An 18410-nucleotide genomic window follows, 5' to 3' on the forward strand; every position below is an offset into this window, starting at 1 on the left:
GCTCTCAACTTCTGCAGAACATCTCAAAGATCCCAAAAACGTTCTTGCTACTCTTTAGCAAAATTAATAATCGGTATTTGTATCAGCCCTGTAAATAAACACTTTGGTCTATCTGTAATCACAGCTGACAGATTAGTGCTACTCGATTTGGAGAGAGAAACAAAACTTGAGCAAACCAACCGCGACTTTCCTTTTATTAAATGAGGGCCAATCGGAGATGTTCCCCAAGGCATCGTTTTACTGACCACGCCTACATTTTCATAAAACAAACACGGGCATAATGAAATGAGCGCTTGTGTGCCAGATGGCTACTATGCTAACGGTCACGTTCCTCAATCTGGCTAATCCCATTAGCCTGATTAGCGTCTGCGTCTCAGACCGCCAATGCTTAAAAAAAAAAAAAATACAAACCAAGTTATAGTCAAGGAAGCCCTATAATCAATATTCATTTTCACTAAAAGGGGAAATATTGGCGTGAAAATTAAAAAAGGAAATACAAATTACAACTTTTTTTTTTTTTAAGGTATTTATTGAACAACTTTTAACATTAGCGAATCAGGGCTGCACAATATATCGAAAAAATATCGATATAATGATATTGGCCCATGCAATATGCATATTGCAAAGACATGCAATCAGTTATATATGGAATTTTATGCTTTTTATCTGAATTTGACCAGTCAGATGCTAGCTAAAATGTGCACCGTCTTCTAATAGTTGAACATTATTGAAATATAATTACAAATAATTAACTAAGACTGCACTGAGTTTGCTTATTTTGCTGCATGAAAAATTATAATTTTTATTTTAAATTATTTTTTTTTAAATAAAATGGCATTTCTTTGGGTACGTGTTAAATATCGCAATAATATCGATATTGCTAAATTCAGAAACTATATCGCATGTTTTTCCAATATTATGCAGCCTTATTAGTTATATCAGATTTTTTATTTTTATTTTTTAAGTTAACATACATCTTTGTTGTAAAATTCTAACAAAAAGTTCAGGGACCTCCCAGAATCTTAAAAAGTTAAATAAAAATTTCAAAATATTTGCAATTTTAAAAATTGTACCTATCTTCCAGGCTCAGCAGTATCTCTTATAACGTGAGCTGCAAATGTAAATTTAGTTAAAAGCTTGAAACGGGACTTTTCAAAAAGGCCGATGTTGAATATTGCTGCTGATAATTTAACTATCCTGATGTGACCACAAGCCCACCCCCCACCCCTTTAGGGTTGTGTGTGTGTATTAGGGCTGGGTATTGCCGCCAACCTCACGATACGATATGTATCACGATACAGGGGCCACGATACGATACGTATCGCGATACATATGTATCCCAAATAAGAAACATTTTATTTTTTATTTTTTTTTTTTAAACAAAATATAGGAAAATTGGTACACTGAGACACGTCCCATGTTAAGTTTATCAATAAATAAATGTTGACATTCTTCCTCTGCTTTCATTTTTCTTAGCAAGACACAGTGTCCAATCACCGGTGAGCTATTTTTGCATTAATTGATTTAAAGTTAACGAGCAATATCGATTCTGACGCCTGCGTATTGATACGTGTATTGTGATGAGGCCCGCAACGATATATTGCCGTATCGACTTTTTGAGCACACCCCTAGTGTGTACGTGTGCGTGGCTGTCTGTTACCATGGCGACCATCCGTCGCCACAGTAACATGAAGCACCCGCCCCCGTTGCTTTGCCATGTGCTTTGCAGGCGATGGATCGGACGGTGTTGACGTTGTGCGTTGTCTTGGCAACGGGCATCTTCTGCCTGAGCCTGCTGCCGACGTGCGGGGCTCACCACCCGGACGAGGACGTCCTGGATGAAGACGTGGATGTGGACGATGACGACGACATGGACCTGGACCTGGACCTGATGGGAGCCCACGACGAGTTGGACGACGACCACCACGACGCCCCGCCACCTCCCAAAACGCCCGCCGTTCCAAAAGTAAGCCCAATGGCGATTGGTCGCTTTGCTTGTTGTTGATGTATGGTGAGCGTCAGTAACCATGTGGCGACAACGTCGCAGGTGACCTACAAGGCGCCGGAGCCGATGGGAGAACACTACTTTGCCGAATCGTTTGATCGAGGAACGCTGGACAGGTGAGTGAGTGCAACAAAATATTTTAAATATTTTTGTGGGATCGAGAGTGGAAGTATCCTTGAGCAAGATATTTAACCCCCAGTTGCTCCTGATCAATCAATTATTTGGGCGTCCATCTTGTTACTCCCACCTCGCCAGCAGACTACTGTATCAACTAGGGGTGTGAATTGCCTGGTACCTGACGATTCGATTCGTATCACGATTCACAGGTCACGATTTGATTCGATACCGATTAATCCCGATACGAATTTACAAGTCGATTGTTGCGATTTTTTCCATTCAAATTTAGAAAATACTAATCAGTAAGCTTGTAGAGTGTAAGATTTATATGAAAATGTATTATTTATTTATCTGAAATTTCAGTCTTATAGAGGTTGTAATCTGTTTCATGTTTGAACAGCATTAAAATAAAATATTAAGGCTTAATGTTCCGTTCATATAACATTCTTCCATGCTCAAGGTGTGAATCCTAAAAAAAATAAAAAAAAAATAAAAATAAAAATCGATTCTGCCGATTATTGAATCGATTCGAGAATCGCGCGATGTAGTATCGCGATATATCGCCGAATCGATTTTTTTTAACACCCCTAGTATCAACTATACGCAATACATACAGATGAGATACATACAGCTCGTAGGCAGTTGGCAGTTAGTATAAGACCAGGGGGCGCTTTTTTTTAGCGGGGTTGTCACTAATTTTTAACAAGTTAAAAAAACAAAAACTTAACAAGTGTATGTGCTGCTTTGAACACCCCCTTTTTGTTGTATTGCTCAGTTTAGAGCCCTGTATTAGATTTGGCAGAGGCATCTTTTGGTGACTTACAGTTAGAATTCTTTAAAACAATATACAAGTTTCCTCCTTTAAACATCATGAAACATATCATTTCTACATGTATTTAAGGCAAGTTGTAAAATATCTGAAGTCCTGTTTATGTTTAATAAAATTTAAACAGCATAAATGATGCTGTTTCTACTAAGTAGTGTTTCAAATGTTGTCCAGTTTGGATCCTGTAAATGTATCAGATTGTATGGTGAGAAGCGTTTCTTGAGAGGAGCAATACGGCGGCCTCGTGACCTCAAATGTCTTGGCCTATTGGCTATCCAATCATATATTCAGATCAGTATTCCTGATGCTGTTGATGTCATCAGTAGGTGAAATTCGTCGAATGCAAAACGCTTTGAGGGCTTTGTAAGGTGGAAAAGGGCCATCGAAATGACCTGCCATTTACCATTTACAAAAAAAAAAGTGAGTGCATTTTTTTTTGGCCCTGTCTGTCTCTGATGGCCTGTCAATCATCTTTCAGCTGGGTGTTGTCCAGTGCCAAGAAGGACGACACGGACGAGGACATCGCCAAGTACGATGGTGGGTGTGCCGCACGCTAGTGTTGTCGTCGACGATAACTATACCAAAACAATTCTGCTGACGCACATTTTTCACCTGACTAAAAGTAAACGAGACTAAACCTCCCTAAACTAATGACTAAAACTAATAAAACTATAAGTGGGACTAAATCAGTATGCATTTTCGTCAACTAATGAAGACGAGATGAAAATGTACTTCATAAAAACTGGACTCAAATCGATGGACGTTTTAGTTTAACAAAAACGGGACGAAAATGATACAATTTTGTAAATTCTGGTCTCTGCTAATCTGTCACTGTGACAATGTCATGTGAAGTAAATTATAGCATTAATTCAACTGCTATAACGTTCCAACAATGTTAATCCGACTGCTAACTAATTAGGGATGTAACGGTATCCAAACAGCATGATACGATATTATCACGATATGATAATCACAATATTGTGGGGAGGTTGGCTATATTACAAAAGGGTCACACAAAACCCCCCAAAACAAAACAAAAAAAAAAGCTCGTACCAGAATGGACAATATTAAACGGCACTAAAAAACTAGCCACCAGAGGGTGCTAGAACTGCACAAATGGAAATCAACCTGACACCCCCAAGATGTGCTGCTTTTAATATTGTGACACGACAACGATATTGTGGCAGTTTTAATATCACAATATTGCAGTTATCGTTACATCCCTATAACTAATGCTGGCTATTTTACTAGCTCGTAGCATGGAGCCATAGTAACCACTTGATATACTGCCATCATTGTGTGTCAAGTTGCTTTTCATCAAAATAAATGATGAATAAATAAATTAAATAGTTTTTAGAGCCGAAATGTTCAACATATTCTGTTGACAAAAAATGTATACAATTGACTAAAATGTAATTTTTATTGACTAAAACTAGACTAATAAAATTATTTTTCCTTGGACTGAAATAGACTAAAAATGCTCGATTTATAGTAGACTAAAAAATGGACTCAAAAAATGGAATGAGTTTGACTAACTGTGATTTAAAAACTAACAGGCGTGATTGAAAACTGGACTAAAACTGAGGATAAATTCCAAAATGATGGATAAAATTAGCACTACCGCACGCATATGATGATGATGATGATGATGATGATGATGACGATTGCATGCAGGCAAGTGGTCGGTGGAGGAGATGAAGGACAGCAAGCTGCCCGGCGACAAAGGTTTGGTCCTCAAGTCGCGGGCCAAACATCACGCCATCTCTGCCCTGCTGCTGCGACCCTTCACCTTTGACACCATGCCGCTCATCCTTCAGTAAGATTCCGTACCACGTGCACATACACGCACGCGTGAGAGTGCCATGCGTCGTCACCGTGCTCGCGCGTTTTCAGGTACGAGGTGAACTTCCAGGCCGGAATCGACTGCGGCGGCGCTTACGTCAAGTTGCTGACTCAGACGCCGGAACTGGACCTGGTCAGTCTTCAACGGACTACATTAATAAACATCACACATCATTACTCGTGTTCAGTTTTCAATTTTAGTCTCAGTTTGAGTCCAATTTCAATCACGCCTGTTAGTTTTTAATCACAGTTAGTCAACCTCATCCCGTTTTTATTTAGTCCATTTTTAGTCAACTATAAATCGAGCATTTTACTCCAAGAAAAACTAATTCTATTTGTCTAGTTTTAGTCAACAAAAACTGTCAATATTTTAGTCAGGACTAATCATCTTTCCTCCTGTATATTTTTTTGTCAGCAGATGATGTTGAGCCTTTTCAGATCTAAAATTATTTCACATCAAATTTTCTGTCATCTTATTGATGAAAAACAACTTGATACACAATTACAGTGGCTACTATAGTGCCATGCTATGAGCTAGCTAGTAAGTTAGCCAGCATTAGTTAGCGGTCACATTAACATTGTTGTTGGAACATTATAGCCGTTGGATTCATGTCACGGGTTATTATAGTTTTGGAATTTTTTTGAATATTTGTTTTGAGTTTTTTTTTTTTTTTAAATTGGTTTACACCGTGGTTTTGTTAGTTTTTATTAATTTTAATTATTTGATAAATGCTTAGTTTTAGTTTCAGTATTCTTTCTTCTTTGGGGGGGGGGGGGGGTGTTGGAGGTTAAATGTGTATGACTTGTGCGCAATATTCAAAAACCACCACGGGTGACATGTCATCTGAAGGTGCGTTTCTATTGGCTGCTGCGAGGTAACGTCACTTCTGTGTGACACACTTTCAAACGTCCTTATTCCACTTCCTATCAAAAATAAATAGACTTCAAATCACATTTCAAATCGTCCCCAAAGGCTCATGCATTCAATTCATTACCAAAGATGAAAACAAAGGACATTTTTTGCTATCATCAGTTAGTTTTTCTTTTGTTTTGGGGTTTTGTTTTTTTTGTTTTTGTTGTTTTTTTTTTTTTTAGTTTTAATTCATTTTCAGGGTGGTTTTGTTAGTTTGCATTAGTAATGCTTACTTTTATTTTAGTTTTAGTTGGTTTCAGTATTAGTTTTATTTTTTTTTGTTTTAAATGTGTATTACTTGTGCACAATATTTAAAAAAAAAAAACACCATGTCATCATTTGGTGCTTTTCTATTGGCTGCTGCAAGATGATACCACTTCTGTGTGACACACTTTCAAATGTCCATATTCTGGTTAAAATAAAAAAATAATAATAATATAAAAAATAAATCTAAAAATCACGTTTAAAATCATCCCTAAAGGCTCATGCATTAAATTAATTAGCAAAGACGAAAAAAAACGACATTTTTGCTACAATTTTAGTTTTAATTAGGTTTGCAAATATTAAATATAGTTTTAGTTTTCATTTTTAAAAAGTATTTTCATTTTTATTTTATTTAGTTAGCGAAATTGTTTTTTGAATTTTAGTTTTTTTCTAAAATCACCTTGGTGTCGAGGCAGATGGCGACAAAATTTGTGACTTGCGTGTTGTTTATTTTGAAATGTATGCGTGCGCAGGCCCAGTTTGTGGACAAGACGGCGTACACCATCATGTTCGGACCAGACAAATGCGGCGAGGACTACAAGCTGCACTTCATCTTCCGACACAAGAATGCCAAGACGGGCCAGTACGAGGAGAAACACGCCAAGAAGCCCGACGCCGACCTGCGCACATACTACACCGACAAGAAGACGCACCTGTACACGCTCGGTCAGATACCCGCCCGTGCACGAACGCACGCCAATGTGGCCCACGTGACTGACTCATGAGCGCCCCCCACAGTGTTGAACCCCGACAACACATTTGAGATGCTGGTGGACCAAACGGTGGTGAACAGCGGCAGCCTGCTGACGGACATGACCCCCCCGGTCAACCCCCCCGCCGAGATCGAGGACCCCGATGACCGCAAACCCGAAGACTGGGACGAGAGGCCCAAGATCCAGGACCCGGATGCCGCCAAACCCGAGGACTGGTCAGTCCAAAACAAACAAACAAACCAAAAAAAAAGGCACAGCACCCTCCCGAAATTCAGAAATGAAATCGTTTTGATTTATAAAAAGACGAATGCTAGCCTTACTTCACCAAAGCACAATCAATTAAGATCATTTTTTGAGGCTGATACCGATTATTGGAAGAAAAAATACTGATTAATCTGCTGAATATATATATATATATATATATAATGAATACATTTTTTTCATTGGGTGCCACTTAGGCTACGCACAAACATTCACTATTAAGATGAATGTTTTGAATGACAAGTCTATATAAAAAAATTCATGAAGAATACAAGGTCATTGTATAGATTTATGTGTCAATATTAAACCACTCTTGCTTAAAACTGCTGTAAAGCATTAACCTTGACTTTATATATTCTATATGCCATGTGGAAATGTGTTGACAACAAAATGCTTGGATGTTTGCATCCTTTTATTTTGAAAAAAGAAATTGTTTTCATCAATGAAATATCAACTATAATATAACTTGAAAGGACAATGACAACATAAAAACAATAAGAATCGAATAAGAATGACAAAATAAAAACAATAGGAATCGAATAAACTAAAATAATAGCAACTGGAAAAAAAAAACAGAATACCGACTGTTCCTGTGCGTTTTTGCCTCTTGGAGGCAGTGTGGTGCCGTGCATCCATGGCGTACACACTTAAAAGTAGATACAGAAGAAAGTTGCAATTGAATTCTATTAAAATAACTTGTTTTTCCACACATTGGGAAGAATTTGTGCCTTTGCATAGTGTTATCTCATCTTGTGGGTATGTGTTCCTACAAGTTTTGTATGTGGATATGTTATTTGAAGGAAAAACACTCCCGAAGTCGATGCTAACTTCCTGTTAGCATTTCGTAACTTCCTCTTAGTGCTAGGCTAGCAATGTTTTATCAACGAAGCTTATTTTTTATTTAAATATACAGTGGATGTATTAACACTGTGTATTTAGTTTTACAGTTAACTCCAACTGAGGTGTCATTAAAGGGAGCTTAGGGACAACAGAATAACATGCGCTACACACCTGCTAGTTGCTAATGCTACGCAAGCAAAATGGTGCATTCAGCGTACTTTCACAGCGTCAGAAACTTCGGTTTTCTTCCATAATGTTTTAAGGGGAAAATAAGTGACCATTTAACCCCATTGGCTGATTGTTTTTGGCCGATGTTTGAAGGCCAATCATCGACTGATTATAATCGGCGGCCAATTAATCGGTGGGGCCCTACTCGCCCGTCACTCATCTTGTCTCTGATTGGTATGTTCTTTGTCAGATGTGCATGTTTTTTTTGTTTTTTTTTTACCGTTAAAAAATCCCCAATATGATTTGCAGTGGGAAAGGGAATCCTTCCTTCTCACTTCTTTGCTGTTGAGTCCACTTGCAACCGTTTGCAATACAGCGCCACCTTGTCATTGTGGTGCAACAGTGCAATTGCAGTTGAAAATGGCTTGGGGTTTTCTCCCTGTGTTTCCGCCATACGTGTTGCTGTATATTGATTGATAACGCCAGCTGAACGGGCAACCATTTTGTTGCACGTGCGCAGGGACGAGGACGCCCCCGCCCAGATTCCCGACGAGGCCGCGGTCAAACCCGACGGCTGGCTGGACGACGAGCCAGAATACATCGGTGACCCCGACGCCATCAAGCCCGAGGACTGGTGCGTTGTTGCCGGTGCCGTATCGTCACCGCGTGTGACCCGTACTTATATGCGTGCGTGTGACGGTCAGGGATGAGGACATGGACGGCGAGTGGGAGGCGCCTCAGATCCCCAACCCGGCCTGCGAGACGGCGCCCGGCTGTGGGCCCTGGAAGCGCCCCATCGTCGACAACCCTGACTACAAGGGCAAGTGGAAGGCGCCCATGATTGACAACCCCAACTACCAGGTGACAAAAGTAGTGCTTTGACGCCATTCCCGGAACTCCTGTTGAAGTTGAGTTTGAACGGTTGTGGCAGGGCGTGTGGAAGGCGCGCAGGATCGCCAACCCGGACTTCTTCGAGGATCTGCACCCGTTCCGCATGAGCACGTTCAGCGCCGTGGGCCTGGAGCTGTGGTCCATGACGTCGGACATCTTCTTCGACAACTTCCTGGTGACGGACGACCGCAACGTGGCTGAGCGCTGGGCCGCCGACGGCTGGGGCCTCAAGAAGGCCGCCGAGGGCGCCGCCGAGGTAACCGATCACCCATTTTTCATCGAGAAGATGTGCGGCAAGTTAGAAAATTCCAGATGTTTTGGCGGAATTACTTTTTAGCTTCCTAGATAATGTTGGCGGTTGATGCGACTTGTTTGAAAATAGTTGGTGACTTCAAAGGGATACTTGACTCATTGAGCCATTTTTCAGGAGTAAAAAAGTTCATATTTTTGTCCATAATTAATGTGGTAACTTCATTATTTTTCATGTACAAGTAATACCTTAAAAAAGTAATTTTTCTACTTGCTGTCGACTGATGATGTAATCACCTGTGCTGAGGAAGTAGGTGTAACGGCCAATCATAGCTCAGTTTGTTAACCAAACCCAGAAAACAGGTCAGCCATGATTTTCCGTTACCTACTTCCTCAGCACAGGTGATGTAGGCATCATCAGTCGAAAGCAAGTTAAAAAACGACTTTAAAGGTATTCATTGTACATTAAAAATAATGACGTTAATCACTGAGAAATGCAATTTTCCAACTTTATGGGGGGATCGTTGACACTTGTTGTCCTTCATCAAATGAATTTTTAAACATTTTTTTAAAGACTTTAAAAAAAAATAAAAAAAACTTTTGTAAATGGTAGGGGTGTGAATTGTATCGTATCTGCCGATTAGATCCAGATCACGATTTGATTTGATACCGATTAATCCCCATACAAATCTGTAAGTCGATTATTGGGATTTATTTTATTTTTTTAACTCAATTTTAGAAAATATGAATCAGTAAACTTGTACATGTACACTAAGAATTGTACGATAATGTATTTAAGTGAAAATTCAACACTATACATTAGGGGTGTTAAAAAAAATCGATTCGGCGATATATCGCGATACCACATCGCGCGATTCTCGAATCGATTCAATTAAAAAAAAATCGATTTTTTTTTTTTTTTTTTAGGATTCACACCTTGAGCATGGAAGAATGTTATATGAACGGCACATTAAGCCTTAATATTTTTATTTTAATGCTGTTCAAATGTGAAACAGATTGCAAACTGTTTGTGTACAGTGGCTCACGGTTATAAGCCTCAAGTTTTAGATAAATATATTCATACAAATCTTACAGTGTACATGTACAAATTTACTGATAGTATTTTCTAAATTTGAATGGAAAAAAATCGCAACAATCGACTTATAAATTCGTATCGGGATTAATCGGTATCGAATCGTGACCATTCGTATCGGGATTAATCGGTATCGAATCGAATCGTGACCTGTGAATCGTGATACGAATCGAATCGTCAGGTACTAGGCAATTCACACCCCTACTATACATAACTTGACGAAGTGCAATTTCTGGAGAAATTGCATGGGAATGCTGAAAGCTGCAATGCAATGTAGTTCAGGCAGGCGGGAGCGAAGGTGCGTGGGGCGATGCAAGTGAGATGTGACGCGCGCGGTTGGTTTTCCGCGAGATACGACAACAGGAGGGGGAGGAATTATCGTTGTTGCTGTCTGCGGACATCCCGAGCTCAACATGTTAAGCTAACACTACCGGGACAAAAACAAACAGACAGGGTGGTGAATGACGAACTTGGCAGACCTGGGTTGGTATGTATTCACGTTTTTGTTACATTTGTTGAACTGTGTACCAAAACAACAGAAGACATCACTATTGATATTAGCCAAAGCATATTAGCACAGTGGTGGCCAGTTAATTGCGCTGCTGAAACGTTTTCTTTTTCTGAGAGGACTTTTGCCATAATGTAAGTAGAAGCAAAGCAAGCCCCTATCTCCGGTGTGCGAATGTCAATGGTGCGGCCGCGTCCAGGGGTGTGAACATTGTACAGCTCCGGCAATGAAACGCTAGCGATTAACGCTAATCGAAACTTTTTTTTTTTCCATTTCCTTTATTTAACCAGGCAAGAAACTCGTTGAAAGTAACAATCGCTAATCCAAGAGTGATCTACAGACTTACAAAGCCCCTTAGCTATTTGTGTGAATGTAGCATTGTTAATTAGGGGGCTCGGTACTCTGTGCACTACCGGGTACTGTACAGTTTACGTTCCGGACTTTCCGCCAAGATATTGCAGTTAGCTTGTCTGAACGGAGAGTGTGGACAATTATTTTTAGCTAGTCAGAACGGAAAGTGTGATCAGTCAATTTGTAAGAAAATGGGTAAATGCCAGTTCAACAAGAACTGGCTCGAAATTCCCGACTTTTCCAGCTGGTTGGATGAGGTAGCCGGCGATAGGCACTCGGCTCGTTGCAAAGTTTGCAAAAAAGATAAAGTTGGGGACTTTGGGCGCGAATATGGTTGTATAGGCAAGGAAAGGCAAGTTTATTTGTTTAGCACATTTCATACACAAGGCAACTCAATGTGCTTTACGCAAGGAGAAAGGCAACACATAAGCATCAACAAACAGTAGTTAACATTGAGAGGAAGAAGAGTAAATAAAAATAGGGTACAAAATTTACTAGAAAGAACATACAATGACAATATTAAAACATTATTCAGCAAACTTTAAAACATTTAGCGTAAGGAAGTTTAAAAAAATAAAAAAATAAAAAAAAACTTATTAAAGCTGTTTAAAATAGGTTGTATGTATGTATGTGATTGTTGTGTACATTGTTTTGGGAACTGAAGTTCATCTCAGGTTGGTCATTGTCAATATTGTTTATTTCATTGTATATGTTGTATGCTTGGGCGGCACAGTGGTTGACAGGTTAGCACGTCCGCCTCCCAGTTCTGAGGACTCGGGTTCGAGTTCAGGCTCCGGCCTTCCTGGGTAGAGTTTGCATGTTCTCCCCTTGCCCGCGTGGGTCTTCGGTCGGTCGTGAAGTTGGTCTAAAAAAAAAAAAATCAGAATGGTCTAAAAAAAAAAAAAAAAAGTCTAAAATTTCACTGAGGGATTCCTGCAAGAACCCTGGGTTGGAGAAAAGAAGCACTCACAAACTGTTCCGTGTTCACTGCACTTGATTTCATGTTCAAACATGTTTACATTCATTGTGCAGCTCTAAGATTCATCTCTAGTAATTATGCACCTTTTTTTATTTAGGTGAAAAGTTATTGTCAGTTCAACATGTTTGATTGAATCAATAAGACACCATTGTATTAAATGTGTCTTGCATGTTAACAGTTACAAATACAGTCGGTATGTTATAATTTTCTGTATAAAAGTTGAAATGTATGCTGAACGAAATTATCAACTAAACTGTTAATTTAGTCAACTAAAATTGATCTTTCTTTTTGACTAAAATTGGACTAAAACAAAAATACAATTAGATGACTAAATGATGACTAAAACTTTAATTTTCATCAAACTAAAACTAAATTAAAATTGATCATTTTTGTCAAATTTAACACAGGTTGCAATCTTTCATGTTTGAGCAGCATTAAAGGCAAAATTTGAGTAGTTGTCCTGCGTCGCATCTTTTACAATACCAAATGAAGACTTGATCTGAAAATGTTGTTGTGGGAAAAGGTGTAAAAGCTTCTTGGGACTTGAATGTGGTTCGACGCGACGTGATGAATTTTGTGCAAATGTTTTTTGTGACAGCCGGGCCTGGCGGCTCAGATGATGAGCGCGGCGGAGGAGCGTCCGTGGCTTTGGGTGGTCTACGTGCTGACCGTGGCCTTGCCGCTCGTCCTCATCCTTGTCTTCTGCTGCACCGGGAAGGTACGGACGTACGTGCACAGCAACACGCGCACTTACTTGATGGAAATTAAAAAAAAAAGCAAAAAACGTTTTTGTTCCATATGTGGGCCGACGACTCGACTACTTTTTTGGGGGGGGAATTTGACCTTGTTTGTGTTAGAAAATGTCTTTTCTCAAATAAGTGCTTTCCTTTTCCAAAAAAATAAAATAAAATATCACCTCTTTTAAAGTTGTACAACTGTTGTAGGTCATATACAACTGAATTTGTCAACCTGTTTTCAAAAATATGTACATTTTTGGGTACAATGTAACTATTTCTCTTTGGCAGTCTTTTTAAAAATATACCACATTAAGCCATGTTTTTCTAGGCATGCAACTGGTGGTAACTAGAGCTTAAAGTAATTACTTGGCAAGTAATTGATTATCAAATTAATCAACTACTTTAACTAGACTAAGTGCAATTTCTAGAGAAATTGTGTGGAAACGCTGAAAGCTGAATGCTTATGAATAAAATTGAAGGCTAAATGATGTGAAAATTACAAAGTAATTAACTAGTAATAGTAGTAGTATTACAAAAACACTCAGAAGCGCCACCTAAGTACGGAAGCGTAATGCATTCACTTGGGGAAAAAAAATTAAAAATTCCTGTTTTTCTGACTAATTTTTTTGGGGAGCTTTGGTTTTTTGAGTAATATTTTTTCTTTATCTGAATATTTTTTTTTTCTGTTTTACTGAATATTTTTTTCTGTCATAAAAAATGTTTTTTTACGAAAAACAGGGAGAATTTTTTTTTCAAAAAAACCAAACAAAAAAAATATTCCAAAAAACAGAGCACCAACTTCTGTTTTTCAGAGTAATTTTTTTTGGACCTCTGTACTCCAAATGACTTGGTGCAGTCCTGTATATATGACTGGATAGCCGATAGCCCATACACGCCAGTGCAAGCCGTTGAAGTCACAGGGCGGCAATCTTATTACGCCCATGTCGCAAGCAGACTGCTGTATAAACTATACGGTATACGTACAGATGAGACATATGCAGCTCGTTGGCAGTTAGTATAAGGCCAGAGGCGGGGTGGGGTGTTTGTGCTGGGGTGGTCACTAAGATGGCCGCCCTGTGACTTCAGAGGCTTGCACTGGCGTGTATGGGCTTTCAGCTATCCAGTCATAAATACAGGTCAGTGGTCTGAAACAAGTCACTTTGGAGTTCAGAGGTCCAAAAAAAATTACTCCGAAAAACGGAGCACCGCCTTCTGTTTTTCGGAGTAATTTTTTGTTGTTGTTTGGAATATTTTTTTTTTCTGTTTTTTGGAATAATGTTTTTCCCCCTTTTTTTCGGAATAATTTTTTCCCCCCCGTTTTTCGGAGTAATATTTTTTTTCTGTTTTTCTGAATAATTCTGTTTTTTGGAATATTTTTTTTAATGACGGGAAAAAAATATTCAGAAAAAAATAAATAAATAAATAAAAAATACTCAATAAAACAAAGCTCCCAAAAACATTAGTCAGAAAAACAGATTTTTTTTTTTTTTTTTTTTTTTTTTTTTTTTCAAGTGAATGCAATACGCTTCCGTACCTAAGCATGCAAGTACCCTCCATTCATTTAGATGCGGGAGCTATGATGGCAAAAAAGTGAGGAGAATAAATGCTATAATAAGAATACATTATTTCTAACACGTGGGAATGCTGAAAGCAATAATTGAGTTATCGTTTGTAGCCATTTTATTTCATTTCACATTGTCAAAATGCTTTTTTCAGTATATTAACCGTAAGTGACTGATTTCTGCAGTCCTTCATGACAGAAGACTAATTATCTTCTGTGTTTAATCAAAATAAGACATTTGCAAATACCTGTTTTTATTTTTGTAATTTTTTTATTTTTTTTTAATTTTAGGTCACGATACGAAATAAACACCAAGCACGATTTCAAGTATTTGACTTGTTTTCTCAAGAAGGGAGATGTCATGCCTTTATGAAAACGTCTCATGTTTGCGCCGTGTGTGGGAATTGATGTGAGAGCCAAATGATGATGATGATGCTTGTTTGCTTGCAGAAGAAGAGCGAGACCCCGCCGGTGGCGGCGGACTACAAGAAAACAGACGAGGCTCAGCCTGACGTGAAAGAGGTGGAAGAGGAGGAAAAGAGCAGCCCAGGTATGTTGAGAGCCCCCAGGAAGACTCTTGCATTCCTCTTTTTGTGCCGGCGTCAGCTGATGATGAGGCTCACGATCGCGTGTCTGTGCAGACGGCGAGCACCATGACGACGTCAATGACGACCAAGTGGAGGAGGACGAGGCCGCCAATGATGAAAGTCCCAGCGACAAAGACGACATGGACGGCGACAAGGAGGACGAGGAGAAGGAGGCGTCAGCTGAGGAGGTGAACCACAACTTTAAAAAAAAAAAAAAAAAAAAAAAAAAGACTTTCTCCTTATTCTCACGTCTTGCTAACCAGCAAAAAAAAAAGGAGATTAAAATAAATGAATTCCCTGTTTTGTTGACCATAATCTCGACTTGACAGGATTCTCACTTTATTTGCAGAATTCTCATTTTCAAGTCTGAATTCTGAGATTAAAGGTGGAATTCTCACTTTAACAACATTCAACATTCTGAGCATTTAGTGATTTTATTGTCAGAATTTTCACTTGAAGTCAGAATTCTGAACAAAGTCACTACATTCTGACTTTAAAGTGAGAATTATGACTTTTTTTCAGAATTCTCATGCTAAAGTCAAAATTCTGAGAAAAAAAGTCAGAATTCTCACTTTAGAATCATAATTCTGGCAATAAAGTGAGAATCATGCCAAACTTTTTTTTTTCTCTCTTCACTGGCCATAATTCTCTTCCATATTAGATGACATTAATATTTGATGTTTATATGTCACATGGATAGATATTTTAGGGGTGGGAACCTCTGGCTACCTCATGATACAATATGCGATACAAGGCTCACGATAACGATTATATCATGATATGACAATACCGATATATAATTATATATATAAATATATAATTATCGATATATTGCTCAGGTAATAAATTCACGATGATCTACGATAAAACTAATTATAAAATAATAATATGAATAAATAAAATAAAGTAAATAAATATCAATAAATAACTTTTTAATAAATAATAAAAATACATTCATAAAAAAGTAATAATTCATCATATAATAAAAATAATATAAATACAAATACATAATATAATATATACATTTATATAATATATATAAAAATATAGATAATAATAATAATAATAAATCATATATAATAATAATGATGATGATAATCATAAGCTCATGAGTCTTCTCCGCCTGAAGACTTGCATCCATTTCCAAGCCACTCTTATGAGGCACTCCCCCTCGTGGCCCGCTAAGTCATTGCTTAATAAGTCATCAACAATGGAGCTGTTAGTGACTGTATATAAACTACAAATATGGTGTAGGCATATCGATAATCTATCAGGAGACAAAGTATCATGATTTATTGATATGCCGTCACACTCCTAAAATACATTTATTTATTTATTTATTTATTTATTTATTCATGGATATTTTTTCTCCAAAAGACATCCCCAGGTCCAATCACCCAAGCCAAATGTTGACCACGTCCAATTATCCGCCAGCCTTGTTTAATTGTTTTTTTTTTTCTTGAGATGACGTTGCCGTGGTGACGTTGACACGACTGGTTTTGCTTTGTGTCAGAAGTTGGAGGACGACGTTCTGCGGAGATCTCCCAGGAACAGGAAGGCCAGAAAGGACTGATGCGTCTCAAGCCCTTCCTGTGACCGCCCATCGCAACCCTCCCTCGCCCAAACCCCCCTCCCCACCCCCCACCCCAACCACGGCCCGCTCGGCCTCCGCGTGGAAGCGAAGAATGAAAGCGAAAAGCGCCAATGGATTCCAGCGCCGGCAGGACTGACTTAGACGTAAGGTTTTTATTTTTTTTTTATTTTTATTTTGAATGAGATTATCCAAGTCCACTTGCATCTTCCTGCATCATTCCAAAAACAAAATGCCAGAGCGCTAATTGCTAATCAGCCTCCATTAACGGTGAAACTATTAATCACAAACAGCCGTCGGTTGAATCGAATGAGCGAACATGAAGAAAAAAATTCTTGAAAGATGCTTGTGCAGTTTTTTTTGTTTTGTTTTTTTTGTCCTTCTGCCAACAAATGGACAATTGTACCTGATGCGATATGTGAAAATTTGCAGTACATCCGTCATGGTTTTTCATGATTTGACTCATAACTTTTAGTTTAGAGATATTGACTCGTTGAACAATTTTTAGCAGTAAAAATGTACATGAAAAATAATGAAGTTACCACATTAATTCTAGACAAAATATGAACTTTTTATTGCTGAAAATTATTCAATGAGTCACCATTTAATGTCACCACGGTTGACAAATTTGAAGCGATTGGTCGCCATCGATGACATCACTCCGGACGTAAATCCATCGTGAGATTGCAACCAAATCTGACGGTTGACTTCTGATATTGTTTTTTTGTTTTTTGTTTTTTTGTTTTTGATGAAATGATGTGATGGAATCCTTGAACGTAGCTCTGCACTGAACAGGAAGTGGCCGAGGGGCACATCCTGTTTTGAGGCGTCGCTCTGTGTCCACGCGTCTTTTTGTTTCATTAGTGACTTAGCTTAGCCCCTGCTGTGCTTTCTCGAGTCGGTGTCCTTTCTGATTTTGTGGGGGTTTTTTGTGTGCGTTTTTTTTTTTTTTTTTTGCAATCGGCTACTCATTCCCGATATGTTAGTGGGAATTAACATCCCAATAAACACGATTAAAGAGAGGCGAAGGTTGAATGATTTTTTTAAAAGTTGGCGTGTTTGGAAGCATTCAAATGGTTCCGAAAAACTTATTTTCCTCGATTGGCATCATTGATGTTTTGGTGGGTGCCGCCTACTAACACACTGCATAACAGGTCCATTCGCTAACTGCTGCTTGGTTGTTGTTGGTTTTTTTTTAATTATTGTTGTTATTGTTGATTTGTCAGGGTTTTTTTTTTTTTAGCTTTTTGTGTTGCAACTAAAGCGATGGCCCCGCCTCTTCCTGCTTGTATGCGTGGTGAACGAGCGAGCGAGACGCCGCTAGAAAGGTCCAACTTTGACTAGAAAAACTGTGACAGATGATGCTGTTGTGTGTTTTGATGAATAAAAAGGCCAAATGGAACATGACCTTCTTCTTTTCTTGTTGCTGCCGTTCCAAATTGATGTGGAGATGTTTTGAAGGCGTCACTGTGTGCACTTTGATCAGATCATGACAAACACGTTTGCTGTGCGTGCGGGATGGATGGAAGAGGATCAACACGTTTTCAGTGTAATAAAACTGTAAAAATTGTTAGAATTGGATTAAAAATGTATAAAAATCAAAATTAAGTGTAAACATTTTATTTCTGTGTATAAAAAAGTACAGATGTTCAAGTGGTATAAAATAGTCATCTAAAAAGTTTCCACGTCAAAAAAAAAAGGCTTTAAAAAAAAAAACATGCATGAAAAAGATTTGTGGCTAAAAAAAAAAAAGAAAAAAAGTTCGTCATTCCAAGAAGCTTTTAAAATGGCCAAAAAATTGTTTCAATAAAATTATAAAATCACCAAAAATTAAGTGTAAAAAAAACGTACTTTTTATTTTATGTTTTTTAATTCCTAGGGAATATTTTAAACGTTAAGAGTGCTTCAGCATTT

At 38.3% G+C, this 18410-nt stretch overlaps 1 protein-coding gene across 2 annotated transcripts; it reads left to right on the forward strand.

The window, feature by feature from the left end:
- The first annotated feature begins 1729 nt into the window (after positions 1 to 1729).
- Positions 1730 to 17903, forward strand: canx (calnexin). 2 transcript variants are annotated; one of them, XM_077532332.1, is made up of 14 exons: positions 1730 to 1966; positions 2048 to 2121; positions 3427 to 3485; positions 4623 to 4764; positions 4842 to 4923; positions 6441 to 6633; positions 6706 to 6895; positions 8470 to 8583; positions 8654 to 8810; positions 8881 to 9096; positions 12619 to 12738; positions 14769 to 14868; positions 14960 to 15093; positions 16419 to 17903. In XM_077532332.1, the coding sequence occupies exons 1-14, from the start codon at positions 1733 to 1735 to the stop codon at positions 16476 to 16478; spliced, it is 1875 nt and encodes a 624-aa protein (XP_077388458.1). In that variant the 5' UTR covers positions 1730 to 1732; the 3' UTR covers positions 16479 to 17903. The 2 variants fall into 2 exon arrangements, with proteins under 2 accessions (XP_077388458.1, XP_077388459.1); XM_077532333.1 differs by having other exon boundaries at positions 16422 to 17903.
- Positions 17904 to 18410: the final 507 nt, after the last annotated feature.

The sequence above is a fragment of the Festucalex cinctus genome, chromosome 9 (assembly GCF_051991245.1).
Source record: "Festucalex cinctus isolate MCC-2025b chromosome 9, RoL_Fcin_1.0, whole genome shotgun sequence".
In the NCBI taxonomy this organism is placed as follows: Eukaryota; Metazoa; Chordata; class Actinopteri; order Syngnathiformes; family Syngnathidae; genus Festucalex; species Festucalex cinctus.